Here is a 17,448-nt window from a genome sequence, read left to right on the forward strand (position 1 = left end):
TAATAATAATAATAATAATAATAATAATAATAATATAACTGAGTGCCTTGGAAGAGATGGACCTTTGATGCAACCCAACAAGATCATTCTTAGAAATCTTAAATGTACCTCACCAGATTTCGTATGCCCTATAACCTAAAAACCTCAGTGGTGTTTACTTTAATTCATATCTCATCAGCGCACTGTGGTTTTCACAATGTCATGGCTAATCTATGACTTTAAATATACCGAGTAGGTTGGCATAAAACCAAAATGTTGAAACATACAACTAACCATGCAATCCAATTCCCATCTGCTCTGAAGTAGAATGGAACAATAATTTATTTAATATACAGTACTGTACTTGGAATTTTGTTTCGGCTACAATTGCAATGTAAAAGTACTTTATACAAAGTGTATTTCAAGATCACCAGCGGAGTGACTTCAGAACAGGTTGAGGTGGTTGTTGGTGCCCCTGGCACTAGTTGATAATGCTTGACTTTCGAACCTGCTATAAAACTGATTCAGGCCGTTTGCCTATTTTTGACTCTCTGGAGCAGAAGAAGATGTTCACTTATATTCAGTAATGTTCTGTAAATTCTTCCAAAGAGGTAGCCGATGAATTGATGAACTGATGTTTATAGGCGCTCAGTTTACCTTGGACATGAAGAAACCTAGAGGAATCCTTTGTGAATTCTTAGATGAATTCCCATCTGCTCTGAAGTAAGCCTATGCATGCCTTCAATGCACTTGCTCCAAGGGAAGTATGGAGTGAGCCTCGCTGAATACAGGCAGCTGGTTTCTGAGCAGGCATGCATAGGATTGTGTTGTAAAACATCTCCATCTATACTTGAAAATCAGGGATGTGGAACTTTGGCCTCTGTAGATATTGTAGGATTCTCAATGCCCAGCAGCCCTTGCTTGCATGACCAATGGTCGGGGATGAGGAGTGCTGCAGATCAGCAACATCTGAAGGACCACAGATTCCCCATCCCTGCTATACATCACTTCTCCTTTCTGTCTGTTTTGCTGGGATATAAATTTTATTATGAATAAATACGATATATAATCTTTCTTCCTAACCTGACTTTCCTCCCTCCCTCTCTCTCATTATTTCTCATGCTGTTTCAGAGAGAGAGAGAGTAGAACACAAGACTCAGGGTCATGGGTTCGAGTCCCATGTTGGGCAAAAAGATTCCTGCATTGCATGGGGTTGGTCTAGATGACCCTTGTGGTCCCTTCCAACTCTATAATTCTATGACTCTATGAATGCAGTTCCCATTTACTTTGCCTCCAAAAGGTCCCCAAACCAATGCTTTCCATGGGTGCATCAGTAAAATGACGGGCACGATTGCAGCCAAATCATCTCCCACCCACGTTTGACTTGTAGGTTGCTTTAAAATTCGATGCACGCAGCCACATAAAGAAAATATATCTTAGAATGAAAGGGTAGCAAAGGAAAATAAGGACTTGGCGAATAAATTCCCCGAGTCAGTGTCCAGTACTGACATGTAACCACAAGGGGGAGCAAATGTGCTATTAAGCTTGTGCAAAGTGGTAGGAGAACCATGTGCCGTACTTTGTTCCATCACCTGGAAGACATGGATATCAGGTCCATGAACGGGTAGCTGGGGGTGGGGCAGGATATCCCACTGCTGGTTGTGACAACTGAATGAGAAATTCAACCTAGGGATTCTCTTGCCCAAGGCTGGAATCCAGCTTTAATTTAGCAAGTGGTCATGGGTTCCTTGAGGAAACTGCCACAGGCGTTCCCCCTTTTCCATCTGGTCACTAGGGGGGGGGATTTGATTTGGTTCCTATTTATCGGCAAATCTTTCAAATCTGCTCTTTCCAGAACAATGTGAGAACCAGAAGATAGTCCTTCAAAATTTGCACTTCTCTGAATTTTGCGATGCAGTTTGCTAAGCAAACAGTATTTTTAAAAATGCATTTATTAGGGGGGGGGATGAAATAATAGTGAACACAGCATACAAGCTGTATTATGTTTGGGGAAATTGCATGCAAAAGGGTGTGCATGAGTAAAAACAACCACCTTCTATAAAAACACTACTTGAAAAAATAGGCTAAACAGTACAACCAAAAGAAAAGTCATCTTCTAAGAATTCACAAAGGATTCCTCTAGGTTTTTTTCATGTCCAAAGTAAACTGAGTGCCTCTAAACATGCAGCAGTCGCACTTGCAATGTGTCACATGATGAAAGCCAATCCACACCAAGAGTGCCTCTGGACTGTTATCCTTTTTGTGCAGGATTCTATCTGCTGCAGGCAAATTCAGCTTGCCATTGCTAGAGTCAATTTGGTGTTCTTGCATGACAAGAACCGCCCCAGAATTTACCCTTTTGCTGTTAGGAAAGTGGCAGGGAAATTCCTGGGAATAGACGGAGTAACATTGGATGGGCACAACATCATGCAATGTCTCCCCAACGAATCGGAACGGATGTTCTCAACACCCAGCCAACATCCTCTAACTTCAGTCCCAAGCTTTGTGCAAACGAAACAGAATGAATTATAAATAAACAGGAAGTCTGGACATGATCCAAGGGAGAGTGGCATCAGTTGCTCAGGACTGCTGTGCTCACGGCAGGATGGAGGAAAGTCGGCACAGAATAACTCGGAGATGGGCAGGGCCGGATTTAGGTTTGATTAGGCCCTAAGTTCCTGATAGTAATGGGGCCCTTTCTATGTCCAGCTGTCCTTTGTCAACAACACATCGTCACTATTTTTTTGTGTTTATGCTACACAGTGGTACCTCGGTTTACAAACACAATTGGTTCCGGAAGTCTGTACTTAACCTAAAGCGTACTTAACCTGAGGTGAACTTTCCCATGGAAAGTAATGGAAAGTGGATTAATCCGTTCCAGACAGGTCCGCGGAGTACTCAACCTGAAGCGTACTTAACCCGAGGTGAATTTTAATTATTTTCAGATGTTCCAACGGTTTTTAAATGTGTACTGATCATCTTAAAATTTCTTGTAAATTGTGTGAGGTTTTTTAATGCAATCCAGTGGGATATAAACGTTGTGAAATGTCCATTTGCTCTGAACTTCTCAACACTGCCTAAGGGGCGGAGGGATGGAGCTATTCTCTTGGGAGGAAAGTTGGTGTTGAAGTGTCTGAGGCAAGCTGGACAGAACAGCAGCAATTCTAGCAGATACCAGTGATAACTAGGGCCTAACAGAACAAGTAAAGGAAGCCTGAACAACTTAAATATCTCTCAAAAAGCAGTTCAGAGAACCCCTGGATGTTTCATGCACACAGTGGAAAGCTTTGCTGGACCAGCAACTACGAAGCGTCAGAACAGCTTCCAGCTGGTGTAGATAAACAGGATAGAGTAGGTGTCTGATTTGGACTCTGAGACATTCCAGGAAATTGAGAAACTGGACCACACCAGCAAGGACGACTGGTTCCACAAAGGTAAGTTGACAAGAATCTGGAAAGGAACAGGTCCCTAGCAGGAAGTAGAGCAAACCTGAAAGAGCCCACATCCTGACACAGAAGTCGAGGCCATGCCTAGTGATGAAAGAGACCCAATTGCATAGCTGCCAAGTTTTCCCTTTTCTCGCAAGGAAGCCTATTCAGCATAAGGGAAAATCCCTTTTAAAAAGGGATAACTTGGCAGCTATGCAATTGTTGCATTGCAGACAATGTTCCCTTAAGCATTTCCCCCTTAATTTCATTGCAGTTGGGGGGAAATGTGCCTCTTTTTTGGCAATGTGCAATTGGCAACCCAGGAAACTCACCAGACATTCTAATAAGCACACACAAACACACATGTTTATGTGTATTTTAATGAACTGATTGGAAGACTATGAATGGTTACTTTGCTTTTGGTTGTTAGCTTGTTAATGTTGTTAATATATTTGGGGGGATCAGGAGTGCTGTAATGCTTTGTGAATTTTTAGAATATGACTTTTCTTGTGGTTGTACTGTTTAGCCTGTTTTTCAAGTTGTTTTGTTAACAGTGTTTTATAGAGGTGGTTGTTTTTACGGATGACTTGTTAATTGTTTTATGTGGTTTGTGCTGTAATTGCAATGTTCTGCTACCGGTATGTTGTTATTCATTGGATGTGACTCATGCAAGTGAAAAGCAGCATAGAAATATAATAAATGAAAATGAAATGAAAATATATATCTCTAGCTAGAATTCCTGGATTTGCACCAGTGCAGACATGGTGAGAATTAGCCATGGGCTGCAATCAATCAATCAATCAATCACTTTATTACAGTCAATGACCAGCATAGCTTGCAATCTAATCCAGAGCTTGGCATAAATAGGATGCCCTTTTGCCTTCAATGCCCGGGGATGGGCCACACTTTGTGCAAGGAGGTCTCTCTTGTGTGGAACTGCTGCTGGATGAGAACATAACACAGAGCTCTGCTGGATCAGCCTAGTGGCCCATCTAGTCCAAAATCATTTTCTCATGTTGGCCAACCAGATGCCTGTGGGAAACCAACAAGTAATACCTAACAGCACCCTACCTACTTGTGATTCCAAACAACCAGCATTCAAATCATTCATACTCCTCTTCAGCTGAGAAGTGGGAACATAGCCTTTGTGGCTAATTCTTCTTTGGTGATCACTTGTAGCCAAGTAAGATTGTCTTCCATAAACATGGTTTTAAAAGTGAGTCCGTAAGTGACTGTGGAGGCCAATTCTGGATCCACATGTCCTTCCACAGTGGGGACATTGGTTTCCAGGCAGAAATTGATCATGGTGAGGGTTTGCCAAGTGTGCCTTCCTCTTAGCACATTTCGTCCTAAGTTTGAGTGTCTTCAAAGCCCATGACACCTTTGGTCAAGGCTATTCTCCAATTGGAGCGATCGCAGGCCAGTGTTTCCCAGTTGATGGTGTTTATACTACATTATTTTAGATTTGCCTTGAGAGAGTCTTTGAACCTCTTTTGCTGACCACCAGAATTTCCATTTTTAAATTCGGAACAGAGTAGTTGCTTTGGAAGACGATCATCAGGCATCCGCACAACATGACCAGTCCAACGAAGTTGAAGTTGAAGAATCATTGCTTCGACACTGGTGATCTTTGCTTCTTCCAGTACACTAACATTAGTTTGCCAGTCTTCCCAGGTGATGTGCAAAAATTTTCGGAGACACTGTTGATGGAATCTTTCGAGGAGTTGGAGATGGCGTTTACAAGTGGTCCATGTTTCACAAGCATTCATTAAGGTTGGTAGAAGTGAGAACATAGCCTTTATGACTAATAACCATTCATAGACACTGCCTCTTATGAGGTGCCTCTGCCTTTATCAGTAACATGCCTTTGTCTGATGGCCAAGGTGGACCTGAGATGTTGACAGCCACCCTTCAAACTGTTTGTGTTTAGCTGGCTTCTCCTTTTGCCAAAGGGTGGAGGTGGAGGAGAAGACATTAAGACAAAACAGTTCCACAGTTCGCTGGGCGCTTTTCAAACCCGTGGCAGGTAGGACAATGGAATCACTCATTGGCTCTCCAGTGCTCCTGAACAACTCTGTATACAGTTAAGCCCTTTACATATTTGGACGAGAGCTGGAAATGTTAGGAGCGATGCTTACCTTTAGCCGCATGAATAGAAATTGCACAACAGCACGGCCCACTTGTGTAACACCAGCAGCCAGGAGAAGCAACCAGCCTTCCTACACAATGGTGGTGGTGGTGGTTGGTTGTTTTGTGCAGGCAATTTTCAGGGTGGTTTGTTTTCATTTGGCACACAATGTGCGGTTTCACCTCTTTTCACCGGACGCCTTCAGCGACTGGAATGCAGGGGTGGGCCACATTCACTTAACATAAGAACGTACCGGTAAGTAGGGCCTGCTGGATCTGGCCAATGGCCAGCATCCTGTTCTCACGAAGGCCAATCAGATGCCCATGAGAAGCCCCAAAGCAGGTCTTGAGTGCTCTCCCCTCACTGTAGTTTCCAGCAGGTGGTATTCACAGGGCCGTCTTTACCCGGGGGGGGGGGTTGAAGGAGTGTGGGGCACCGGGGCGCCAAATTCTGGGGGGCACCAGTCACCCGCCATTGAAGCCGCCTAAGCTCTTAACTATCTAGGTAAAGGTAAAGGGACCCCTGACCATTAGGTGCAGTCGTGACCGACTATGGGGTTGCGCGCTCATCTCGCATTATTGGCCGAGGGAGCCGGCGTATAGCTTCCAGGTCATGTGGCCAGCATGACAAAGCCGCTTCTGGCAAACCAGAGCAGCACATGGAAACGCCGTTTACCTTCCCGCTGTAGCGGTTCCTATTTATCTACTTGCATTTTGACGTGCTTTCGAACTGCTAGGTTGGCAGGAGCTGGGACCGAGCAATGGGAGCTCACCCCGTCACAGGGATTCGAACCGCCGACCTTCTGATCAGCAAGCCCTAGGCTCAGTGGTTTAACCACAGCGCCACCTGGGTCCCAAAACTATCTACCTGTTATGAAATAATAAATAATTTTGATCAAGCTAGAAAAACAAAATACATATATACCTAGGCATTACCAAAATGTATAACTTCTGTTTCAACTTTGTGCGCTCATTTACCAAAGACACACCATGCCAGTGGTGGCCCTTGTCGTTCACTTCGGTGGCACTTGTCAGACTTGGGGGCACTGAGCGGATCTTTGCACCCCGGTGGCGCATATGCTAAAGACTCCCCTGGGTATTCAGAAGCTTTGTTGGCTCTGACCATGGGCCAACATGGCTAGCAGCTGTAGAGGAATGGTGGTCAGAGAGTGGAGGAAAGTAGTCATGAGAGAGAGGCGTCAGAGGCTGTGAAAATGTACACAAATGTTACACAAAAGGTCTTGAGCAATAAAATAAAAGTTTCTAAAAGTTCCAAAGAATACATTAAATAAAAAAAAAAGAAGGCAGAGGGTTGTATCTAACAAAGTCATTGTACAAGTAGGATGATTTCCACTCAGACAATAGAATTTCTCCTCCCCTGCATAATCCCAGCCATCCCCCCAAAAAAAACTTCTCTCAACCCTCTGGAGCAAATTTGGGAGGGCAGAGGCATAGGAAGGGGTGTGTGGTGGGGGCGGACCGCCCTGGATGTCATCGCTGAGGAGGGTGACATTTGGCGCGCTGCCCGCCCGTGACTTCCAAGCCTACCCCGAGCCGTCGGGGGAAGGGGGGAGCTGTGTTGCTTTGCCAGTGGCCTCCCCCCTTCCCCCTTTGTTTTGACAGCTCAGGGGAGGCTTGGGAGTTGGGGGTGTACGACGCGCCATTGCCCCACGCTCCTGGGCTGCTGGAGGAGGCAGGCAGGGAAAGGATGGGAAGGAGGCAGGTGAGCAAACAAGCGGAGGGGGGAGGGAAGGAGAGAAGCAAAAGCTCCCTCAGCTCAGGACCCAAACCTTGGAATGCACAGGAGGAGAGGTAGGGTGTGAGAACAAAGTTTGGGAGGGAGTTTAAGTGCTTATGCTCATAATGTTAAGTACAGTGGAACCTCGGTTTATGAACACCTCGGTTTACGAATTTTCGGTTTACGAACGCCGCGAACCCATCAGGAACGGATTAATTCACTTTCCATTACTTTCAATGGGAGAGTTCGTTTCAGTTCATGAACGCTTCAGTTTATGAACAGACTTCCAGAACCAATTACACCCATGCTTCGGGTTAAGTACGCTTCAGGTTGAGTCCTCCGCAGACCTGTCTGGAACAGATTAATCCACTTTCCATTACTTTCAATGGGAAAGTTCACTTCAGTTTATGAACGCTTCAGTTTAAGTACTCTGCGGACCGTCTGGAACAGATTAATCCACTTTCAATTACTTTCAATGGGAAAGTTCGCTTTGGTTTATGAACGCTTCAGTTTATGAACAGACTTCCGGTAGCTTCCTAAACCGAGGTACCACTGTAAATAAACAAGAAAATAACACTTGCAACTGTAAGTATCTAATTTCACCCTCTTTTAATAATTTCAATGTGGGGAGGAGGGTGACAAAAAAAAATCTGCCTCTGCCTCAGGGGACTAGCCTAGCCCCCCAAGTCCACTGACCGCATGCCAGTGGTGTGGGGTGCAGATGGAGCCAAAGTTCTGTTGCATGAGCGGAAGCCACTCTACTTGTGCACTGACTTTCTTGGATTCAATTCATAATGAATAGCAGGGTGCCAGGGTGACAATTTTTTTAGACTGGAGTTATTTACTGCTCTGACCACGGTGTCGTATTTGGTAGGGCGCCGCAGTGCAGAGTCCACTCTATTTTGGCTGAGAAGTGTATCGGGCTGTCAGATCTACAGTCCCAGAGGCAACTGATGGACCCTTTGATGGCAAGAACCAGAGCTTTGGCTCAGCGTTTGCGTGTCGAAATGGAAAGCCCTTGTGACAAAATAAAATGCTGTGGTGACGTGTGCTGAGCTGGAGGTTGGAGTTTACTTACTGGTTTGTTGGTTGGTTTAGTTATACAGCTTTTATATACCAGTGGATAAAATCTCCTAAAGACAAGATAAAAGCAGAACACAGCTGTGTATCACAGTTCAAAATTAGCAGTGTACAAACATGAGGTTCATGGTTCAGGAAGTCTTAGGTAAACACAAAAGTCAACACATTAGGTAAACACATTGGTGCTGCCACCTCATGAATTACCTGAGGGAGAGTATTCCAAATAAGTGGGTACTACTCTATTGCTGAGAGGGCCTGTTTCCACATGGTCACCAAAGGGCAATCTTCTGGTCATGAAACGACTACAAGGATCCCCTCAGAAAACCTCAAAAATTGGCTTAGTCTGTCCCAGGGGAGGAAGTTTTTAAGGCTAGCCTAGCAGTGCTATTTATCTAGAAAAAGAGGTGCCAGAACTCACCACGAACGCCTCCCTTGTTCTCTCATAATGGCAATGGCGCCCACCTGAGAGGTGCCAGAACTTGGTTCCGGTGAGTTCCGGCTGAAAAAAAGCGCCCTGTAACCTAGCATTTGCTGCAGAGTATTGTTTCTACTAATTAATCATTAAACCTGAAAGGAAAAGAAGTCTAAGGCTCCCTGTCATTTAATTGTTTCCAACAGGATTGTGCAAGCTAAATATCATAAACTCTCTCAAATTCCAAGGCAAAGGTACAAGCAAAGCAGTTACAGGAGCTATGCAAGGTGCGGTGTGTGGATAATATTGAGAGAGACCTTGAAATGCATCAAACTGTATTGGAGTCAAAGGCAGAGAATAATTCCTGGTAAGCCTTTTCCTTGATTGCAAATAAGTTTGAAACACCTGGTGTGTTGAAATGGAAGACTATTTGTGTTGATGATTTTCTATTTTTGATACAGAACATCCTTTTGTAGCTATCCTATTTATTATATGGTTGTTATTCTATTTATTGTGAGGATTTCTACAAGGGACAGGGAATCTGTACCCCCACCCCCACCCCAAAATGTTGCTGGACTCTACTTTTCACCATTCCAGGTTATGGGCCCTGCTGGCTGGAGTTTATGGGAGTTGGAGTCCCACAACATCTGGGGGGCCGGACACAGCAGACTTCTCAATCCCTGGTTTTTATACCTTCATCAAAAAATTCCCAGGGCAGGTTACAAAACATAAAACTCACAATAAACCGAAATAAATGTACACTAAAATATATTAAGAGCAGCAAAATCTAAATGAACAGCATAAAAAAAAACCACATTAAAAGGGCAAAACAGATCAAATTGAATTGAAAGACTGAAAGGGTCTTCATCCTATACAGTTCTCAGGATGTTCTGCAATCAAAGGCACCACCACAAAGAAGGCCATTTCCCACCTACTCTCAAGGTAAACAGAACTTTGAGTGCGTGCTGTGCTCAGCTGTTGCTTGTGAGATTCCCATGGGTCTCTGGTTGGTCACTATAAGGACAGGATGCTAGATTGAATGGATCTTTGGCTTGATCCAGTTAGCCTCTTCTCACTCCCTAAATAAGTCCCTGATCTAAGCCATGGATCTGTGTTAGTGCAAACCAGGCCCTTATAAGTCGATCTGTAGGGCTTTCCCTCCTTTGTTTTTTTTCATTTTACTAATTGCTTCACATCCGTGCCTACTGGCAAGCACATAGCAGCCTCTCCCCCCCCCTCCCTTCCTTGGCTGTCACCTGCCCATAAGACGTTCTCATGACTTCATTCTTTTTCTAGGGTAATTATGGAATTATCTCCATTCATATACTGTGCAGGTTGTTTGGACTTGCTGGGAAGGATTCAAAGCCTCCCTTGAGCTTATCTGTGTTTATCTTGTACAGAGACAACACCTCGCCATGAAACACATGCCATGCCCCCTTCAAGAGTTATCAAGCTGTTCTCTTGGGATACGTTAGAATCTGCTCTGAACCTTACAAATTCTTGCCAGATGTTACGAATCAGATATGAATTGTGGCCCCCGCCACCAACCCTAAACTGAAAAAGTTCCTGGGCTAATGATCTAAAAATATATGAACTTTTACAAGTAATATGCATTCCACAAGCACTGTACCTGCCTCTAGCTTTATAAAACTCATGGAAGTCTTCAAGGTCAGTAAATGATTGTGTATGACTGGAGATTTAAACAGCATTTCACACGTGGTCCAGAAATGTGTAGTTGTAGATCATCTTTCCCGAGCGAGCTCAGAGTGACAAATGCTTTATCTTCACAACAATCCTGTGAGGTTGGTTAGGATAAAAGTTAGTGGCATGAGCAAGGTCACCAAGAATTGCCTTGTGGCTAAACAAGGTTTGGAACCTGGGTCTGTCTGTTCTAAGCCCAGTACTCTAACCACTTCACCACACTGACTCACTTTGCTCTCAAGTTCATTAAAAGAAACTGGAAAAGCAACCCATTAAAATTCTTTTGTTTGTTCCTTCCTTTTTGATAACCACCCATGAAAGCAATTGCTACAACTGCCCAAGGGATAGTGTGAGACTATAAACAGGAAGGGAGGCTGCCCAAAGGCAAGTGCCTTATTAAGTGTCATTTGTCACAGTCATTGTGATTGGAAAGCTCGAGAAGGCCACTTAAGAAACATTTCCTACTCGGCTGTTCCAATGATAAGGGGGAGGGTGATGAGTAGGGATGTTGCAGAGCAGAAATTGCCACAATCTGTGTGTTTGCTGGAGGCCAAGAACAGAAACCACACAAGCATGATTGGTAGACTATGAGCAATATGTGCTATTGTTGTTTTAGTCTGCAAATGATATACTGTATAAATAATTACATCATTTTCTGCATTGTTTTTGGCATTTCCCTCCCACTGAAATTAATAACTTACAAGCAACGACCACTTTGTGCAGGGGGTGAGTTCCCAACATGTCAGCAGAGTGCACATGAGCCTTCTCCACCCTCATCCCACCCCAATTATGCCCCTTTCTTCGGCCACTTCTGGGGTTAACGCAGTGCGCATGTGTGCGGACACATGATAATTAGACATGCCTAAAACGGTCGTTGCTTGTAATTAATGACATTGGTTTCCGCTCTGAATGGAAACAGAGCTAATGTCACCATATAAACTCCTTCTGATGCAGTATAATAATTCCTTGGAAAAGGCTCTTAGTGCGCAAGCAAATTTTGCCCCATATAATCCTCCATCAGTTAGGGCAATTTACCTGTCTGATGGGAACATGGCTCCCACCGGTAGTTACGATGGCTTGGTTCTCCCTCCACCATTGGAAGCAGAATGCTTCTGCAGGCCAGTTGCTAGAAGCCACACAGTCGCACAATAAGTGTGGAACTGCATGTTATCACACATGGGCGTAGATAGGGGGCAGGAGGGGGCAGCTGCCCCCCCCCGAAGCAGGGCCGGCGAAGCGGTCGTCAGAGGCGTCACACTCTGGAGAGCGCCAAAGAGGCGGAGGCTGGACGCGGCGCTCTTGTCCACCTCTGCCATGCCATGCCACGGCTGGAGCCTCTTCCCTGCCAGAGCGCCGCCCTCCAGAGCCTCACTGGCAGCGCCGCCTCCACCTTGCCGCCCTGCGCTGCGGCCAGAGTCTCCGTCCTGCTGGAGCTGCCCTCCAGTTGCTCCCCACCCGGAGGGAGACGTCCCTTCTATCCGGCTGGCTGTGGGGCGGGCGGAGGGAAAGCAAGCCAAATGCTTTGCGTGGCTCTGGGGCTTTCCCTCCGCCCACCTCACAGCCAGCCGGCTAGAAGGAACGTCTCCCTTCTCCCTGGCTGGCTGTGGGGCGGGCAGAGGGAAAGCCCCAGAGCCGCGCAGAGCGTTTGGCTGGCTTTCCCTCCACCCGCCCCACAGCCAGCCAAGGGAGAAGGGAGACGTCCCTCCTAGCCGGCGATCGCGGAGGGGGAGGAGGGGATCGGAACAGCCCGATTTCGGGCTGATCCTGGTGCCCCCTCGCCCCTGCCGGTCGCGGAGGGGGAGGAGGCGGTGGGAGCAGCCAGATTTCGGGCTGATCCTGGCGCCCCTCGCCCCTGAACGACCATGGCTTTCCTTGCCCCACTGTGGCCCCTCCCCTCCCATGCCTTGGCCCTGCCCCTTGGCCCTTGCCCCCCCCTAATTTTGATCCTGGCTACGCCCCTGTTATCACAAACAGTCAATGACATGAGAGGTCATGATGTCAGGAAGACCAGGTACATTTTTTTACAAGTAATGAAGATACAGAACTTGACTCAAGGCTGCTTGTTTTTGGCATCTGTCCCGAAATTATCATAATGTGCTGTTCCACCCACAACCTGTTATCTCTCTCTGCATGCCTCAATCACTCCAGATCAGTAATATGTTAAGTGGCCCCAAGGCACCAAGAAAAACCTGTTTGTTTCCTGCAGTTGTTCTATCTGGCCACATTCATAAACACTGTACTAGCAGCCAACCCATTCTCTGAGGAGGGATTCTTATGTAGGCAAAATAGTATCGCCCAGCCACACAAAAGCGGGAGGTAGCAGCAGGCTTGGGGGAGCTCCAGGGTTTGAAGAAGAACAAAACAATATTTAGGGAGAATGAAAGCCCAAAGGGAGAGGGACCCAAAGTGGGAGGAGGGGGAATAGAAAAATAGGAGGAATGAAATTGTGTATCATGGAGATCAGCATGACGAACAGCACTCCACACAGCAATGTGTGTGTGTGTGTGTGTGTGTGTGTGTGTGTGTGTGTGTGTGAGAGAGAGAGAGAGAGAGAGAGAGAGAGAGAGAGAGAGAGAGAGAGAGAGAGAGAGAAACTATTTCTGAATTTTGCTAGTGTGGTTGTAGGTAGCCGTTGTTGTTTTGCCCATAAAACTATGTATAAAACACAAGCATTTTTTTATTCTCTCCCCATAGAAATTAAGTATTTGTAATCTGCCCAGAAAACAATGCATTGAAGACAAGGGTGTTGTTGGGGTTTTTGTCTTCCCATAGATTTTTTTTGTAATCTGTTTGCTTTGGGTAGAAATAGCCTCCCTATTTGCAAATGGAAAAATGGTGGAAGAGGTTGCCAAATATTCTTAGGGAACAAATTTCCCAGTAGTTTTTTTTGGGGGGGGGGGGGAATTAAGTATCACCAATTATTTCAGAAAATTCCCTTTTGAGAAATTTCAGATTTGTTTATACTGAATGAATCTACAGCAGGCATCCCCAAACTGCGGCCCTCCAGATGTTTTGGACTACAATTCCCATCTTCCCCAACCACTGGTCCTGTTAGTTAGGGATCATAGGAGCTGTAGGCCAAAACATGCTGCAGTTTGGGGGTGCCTGATCTACAGTGTTAGTTCATACTGGTGGCGGATGACGGATGCAATGAGCTAAGAGAAGACTGAAAAGCCTGTTGCTTCCTTCTGCAAGAAGAAAATCATACTAAAATAGTATTAAAATGGACCATTTCTGCAAAAATTCTGCCATGCATGGCCTGAAATTCTCAAGTAGTTCAGAGGATGCACGGAAAGAAAATTCTGTGAGCAGTACTGGAAATTCCTTTCCGCAGAAGTTCAGCCAAACTCATGATGGAGACGTCCTTTCCTCTTCCTTCCCCCACACCCCACTGACACCTTTTTGCAGCTAAAAGGAGATCTGCTGTTCCCCTGTCAAAGCACTTATTTTATGCTTGGATGGAGATAAGCCTAGGGCCCCAATCATCAACTCTTCTTTTCTCTTCCACAGTTTAGAAGCAATACTCACTGTTCTGACAAGCCTGGCTTTGCATCTGAATGAGAAGGATTGCATCCCAGGCTGCTGGTTGCCGCTCTATACTCAAAACATTTCACATTATCTGGCAGGGTCAGGTGAATCTGCTCTCTGAAGTCATTGCTCTGCTCAACACTGTTGCCTCTTGAACTTAAACCTGTACTGCTCTGCATGCACAGCTTATTTGTGGCACACAAGTCTTTTCAGTGGTGTCCCTGGCGTCTGCTCTGCTTACCCCACAGTTCTAGAACTAGAGTGATGCTGTGTGGATCACAACACCACTGCTTTGCAGTTCGATGTGCAATGCCTCTGCAGCAACCTCAGTCTATGGATTCCAGCGCCAGATTCCTGGACCAACACAAGAGACCAAAGAGGAGGGGGGGGGGATTCAGAAGAGCTCTCACTCCAGTCAATCGAAAGCTTTTTCCACCCAAGGTTTGCATTCCCTTCTGGACAACATTCCAAGGACAGCATACGGGTGGGAGGCAGAGCCAGATGCAAAAGTGGGTGGAGTTTCTACACGTATTCTCACTTTTCTACCCTCCATCCAGGCAAGGAAGAGACATTACCCAAGCTCAAGAACACTTTCCAACCTGACAAAAACACTCATGGAGGTACAAAGCAGGATAAGTTGAGGGGATGACTAGGGAATAGTCCTGAGGGCCAGATAGGGAGAGTTGATAGGAGGCATTTGGCTTTGTGGCCAAAGGACCCCCACCCCAGATCCATACACACCTATTCCTCTTCATGTTTCAGCTCCAGAAAAACCACTTTCCCAAGGCTGTAGCAGCCACAGCTTCTGTGCACAGAGCTGATTGGCTGTCTCTGTAATGCCACCAAGAAACCCCTCCTTCCCCACAGCGCTGGGACAGTTTCATAGCTGCCAAGTCTCCCATATTCCCCGGGAAACCCCCGTTTTTCCAGCCATTTCCCGCTGGCAGCCCAGATTTTTAAAAACCCCGTAAATCCCCCGGATTCTTATGGGCCCAGGGAGGCTCCTTCTGCGCATGTCTGGAGTCTCTGGACATGTGCAGAAGCAATTTCTGGCGCTACGGCCATTTTGGAAATGGGTAGAGCATGCGCAGAAGCAACTTCCGGTGCTGCTCTGCCCAGTTCCAAAATGGCCGCAGCACGACTTCCAATCCTGGATTTTTCAATCTGGGAGTTGGCACCTATGGACAGTTTTGAACTTTTCTTTTTTCAAAAAAGCCATAAAACACACAAATGTATGCAACTGATACATTTATAAACACATGTAACTTCACGTGGCACTTTTAAAAAATGAAAAGGGCAAACAGGTTGCGTAGAGAAAGAACGAAGAAGAAGGACTGGTGGCTGAGCCTGTGTTCAGACAGCTGGCTTGTATGTTTTATCATTCAGCTGTCAAACTGGACTCAACCTGTGGTAGGAGAAAGTGCAGTGAGCAACCCCTTTCTGCCTTGACCACTAAAACTCAAACCACGGTGCCCTTTGTCTGAACTAACCTCTGGCAAATGCCTGCATAAGCTGGTTTGCCCTGTGTCTGTGACTGGATTCACTACCCCCAGCCCCTCTTCCTATTTTGAGTTGGCATTAAATGCATCGTGCTTGGAAAACAGAAGACGGTTGGGTTCCTTCTGAGCTGCCAGCATTATCAAACAAAGGGTCTGTTCATGGAACCAAGGACACATCAGCATCCCACAATCCTGCTTACCCGGTTTAAATCCTCTGCCTTATCACTAGCTGGTAACAAACAGCTATTATTTTGGTGCTGTGGGAATTGCAGTTCTGCTGGTCTCTGCCATTCTAGCATGTGAGAGGTTTTACTGCAGGCAAACCAGCCCTTGGAGACCTTGGAAGAAACACCTAGAAAACGGTGCCAAAGAATGAAGCTGAGGGTGGCTGAGCCCTTGCTCTGTAATATCCTTACAGGCAACCTCACTCTGACCTTCCTATCTCAGTGGGGTAAAGCAATTCTTCCAGTTGCTAGGCAGATGGAGTTTCTATGCACTTAATACAGTAGCAGGGGAAAAACAGAAAAGCCACCCATAGAGGTGCCTGCAGATGATAGAGAAGGGCAACGATAGAGATAAGTCAACTACCGGTAGCTAACATGTCTCTGTTATCAAATCCTTTATGAAATCCCTGGTAGTGGATGGGGAGGCACTCTCTGAGTTTCAAAAGCAGGGTATATTGTTGACTTATGGAATGTATAGCCTGCCCTTCTTCACAAAAGGTTCCTGGGTGGTTTACTTAACCATTTGAATAAAAAGCAAGAAACACAATAGCAGAACAACAAGCTGAACAAAACGTGAATTAAGACAGCAGACAGAGAACTCCCTAAAAAGGCTTGGAAGGATAAGAAGGAGGATGCCTGATACCTGAAGGCTAATCAGGTAGGTCTGGGGTGGGGAACCTCATAACTCAGGGGTCAAATGCCACGCCACCTGGCACCAGGACCAGCTTCCATAGCACAGTTGCCAAGACTGACGGTTCCTGTTTCCCACTTCCCCATAAGACCTCTCCTCCTCCGGAGACTGGCTACGTAGATGTAAACTATGGTGGGAGGGAACTGTTGCTCATTGTAGCCACATGCATAGCTCTTCGTGTCCTTGGAGCTAAGGCGGTGGCGGTGGCGAGCCTAACATAATAGGACAGGTGAGCTCCTGGGAAGCCTCATGTGCTGAGTCTGAACTGCTTTCTGCCCTTGGCTCTTCCCTCTCACTCATGCCTGTTGCTTTTTCAGTGGCCAACCATTGCTCCTCTGCTTTGTCCTCTGACCTGTCCTCAATGTCCCACCCCCATCCCCTGTGCTCTGAACATTCCTCCTATGAGGCTTCTCACCACTCCTCTTCGTCCAGCCAGTTCCTGACATCTAGGCAACAAAAGGAGGCAACCAGCACTGTGATGCCTTGCATCAGCAGCAGGCGAATGCTTTATGTCAGTCTTCGCACTCTCTCCTGTAGGTCCTGCCCACATCCGCACTGCCAGAACACAGGTGTTAAAGGCAAGTTGCACAGCTCTGCTGAAGCCAACAACAGATTTGTGCTGTAATTCATCCATTGAAAATCACTCAGCGCCTAGGAAATACTACCGCAGTAAGAAGACACTGTGCAGGAGACAGATTTCTTAAACGCAACAGGCCTGCCTGCTTAGAGGGAGCATGAGAAAAACATGGGATCCGCTGACACTGAAAGGAAGGTGTCACTTGGCAGCTTTTGCAATCTTTTAACCATAACAGAATACGGTTGTAGGCAGAGGACAAGTCAGAATTTGTTTGGACAAGGCTTTGCAGAGCTTTGCCATTCTCCCTACCGCTTTATAATTAGAAACCGCACTGGGATTTTCTTCCTAACTGTTCTTAGCAACTCCATCATGTCAATAACACCTTCAGCTGTGTAGGAACTGGGGACGAGGGAAGGTGAAATTACAGGGGTCTTGTGTCTGAAAGAACAGGAGGAAGAGCCACC

General features: G+C 46.1%; 1 protein-coding gene and 1 long non-coding RNA gene across 3 annotated transcripts in view; both read left to right on the forward strand.

Annotated features, from left to right (window-relative positions):
* The first annotated feature begins 2,597 nt into the window (after positions 1-2,597).
* LOC148683830 (uncharacterized) lies at positions 2,598-8,334 on the forward strand. The gene is made up of 3 exons (XR_015946580.1): positions 2,598-3,413; positions 4,941-5,180; positions 8,147-8,334. It is a non-coding gene; the product is annotated as an uncharacterized LOC148683830 (long non-coding RNA).
* A 676-nt stretch (positions 8,335-9,010) lies between these two features.
* The window catches only part of LOC118095726 (keratin, type I cytoskeletal 23), a 39,423-nt gene continuing 30,985 nt past the window's right edge, over positions 9,011-17,448 (forward strand). The window contains exon 1 of one of the 2 annotated variants that reach the window (XM_060281481.2): positions 9,011-9,131. In XM_060281481.2, the coding sequence (XP_060137464.2) occupies positions 9,088-9,131 (44 nt within the window). In that variant the 5' untranslated portion in view covers positions 9,011-9,087. The remainder of the gene's footprint in view (positions 9,132-17,448) is intronic. The other variant, XM_088655338.1, reaches the window with a different exon arrangement.

This window comes from Zootoca vivipara, chromosome 12, assembly GCF_965207765.1.
Source record: "Zootoca vivipara chromosome 12, rZooViv2.hap1.1, whole genome shotgun sequence".
Classification (NCBI taxonomy): Eukaryota; Metazoa; Chordata; class Lepidosauria; order Squamata; family Lacertidae; genus Zootoca; species Zootoca vivipara.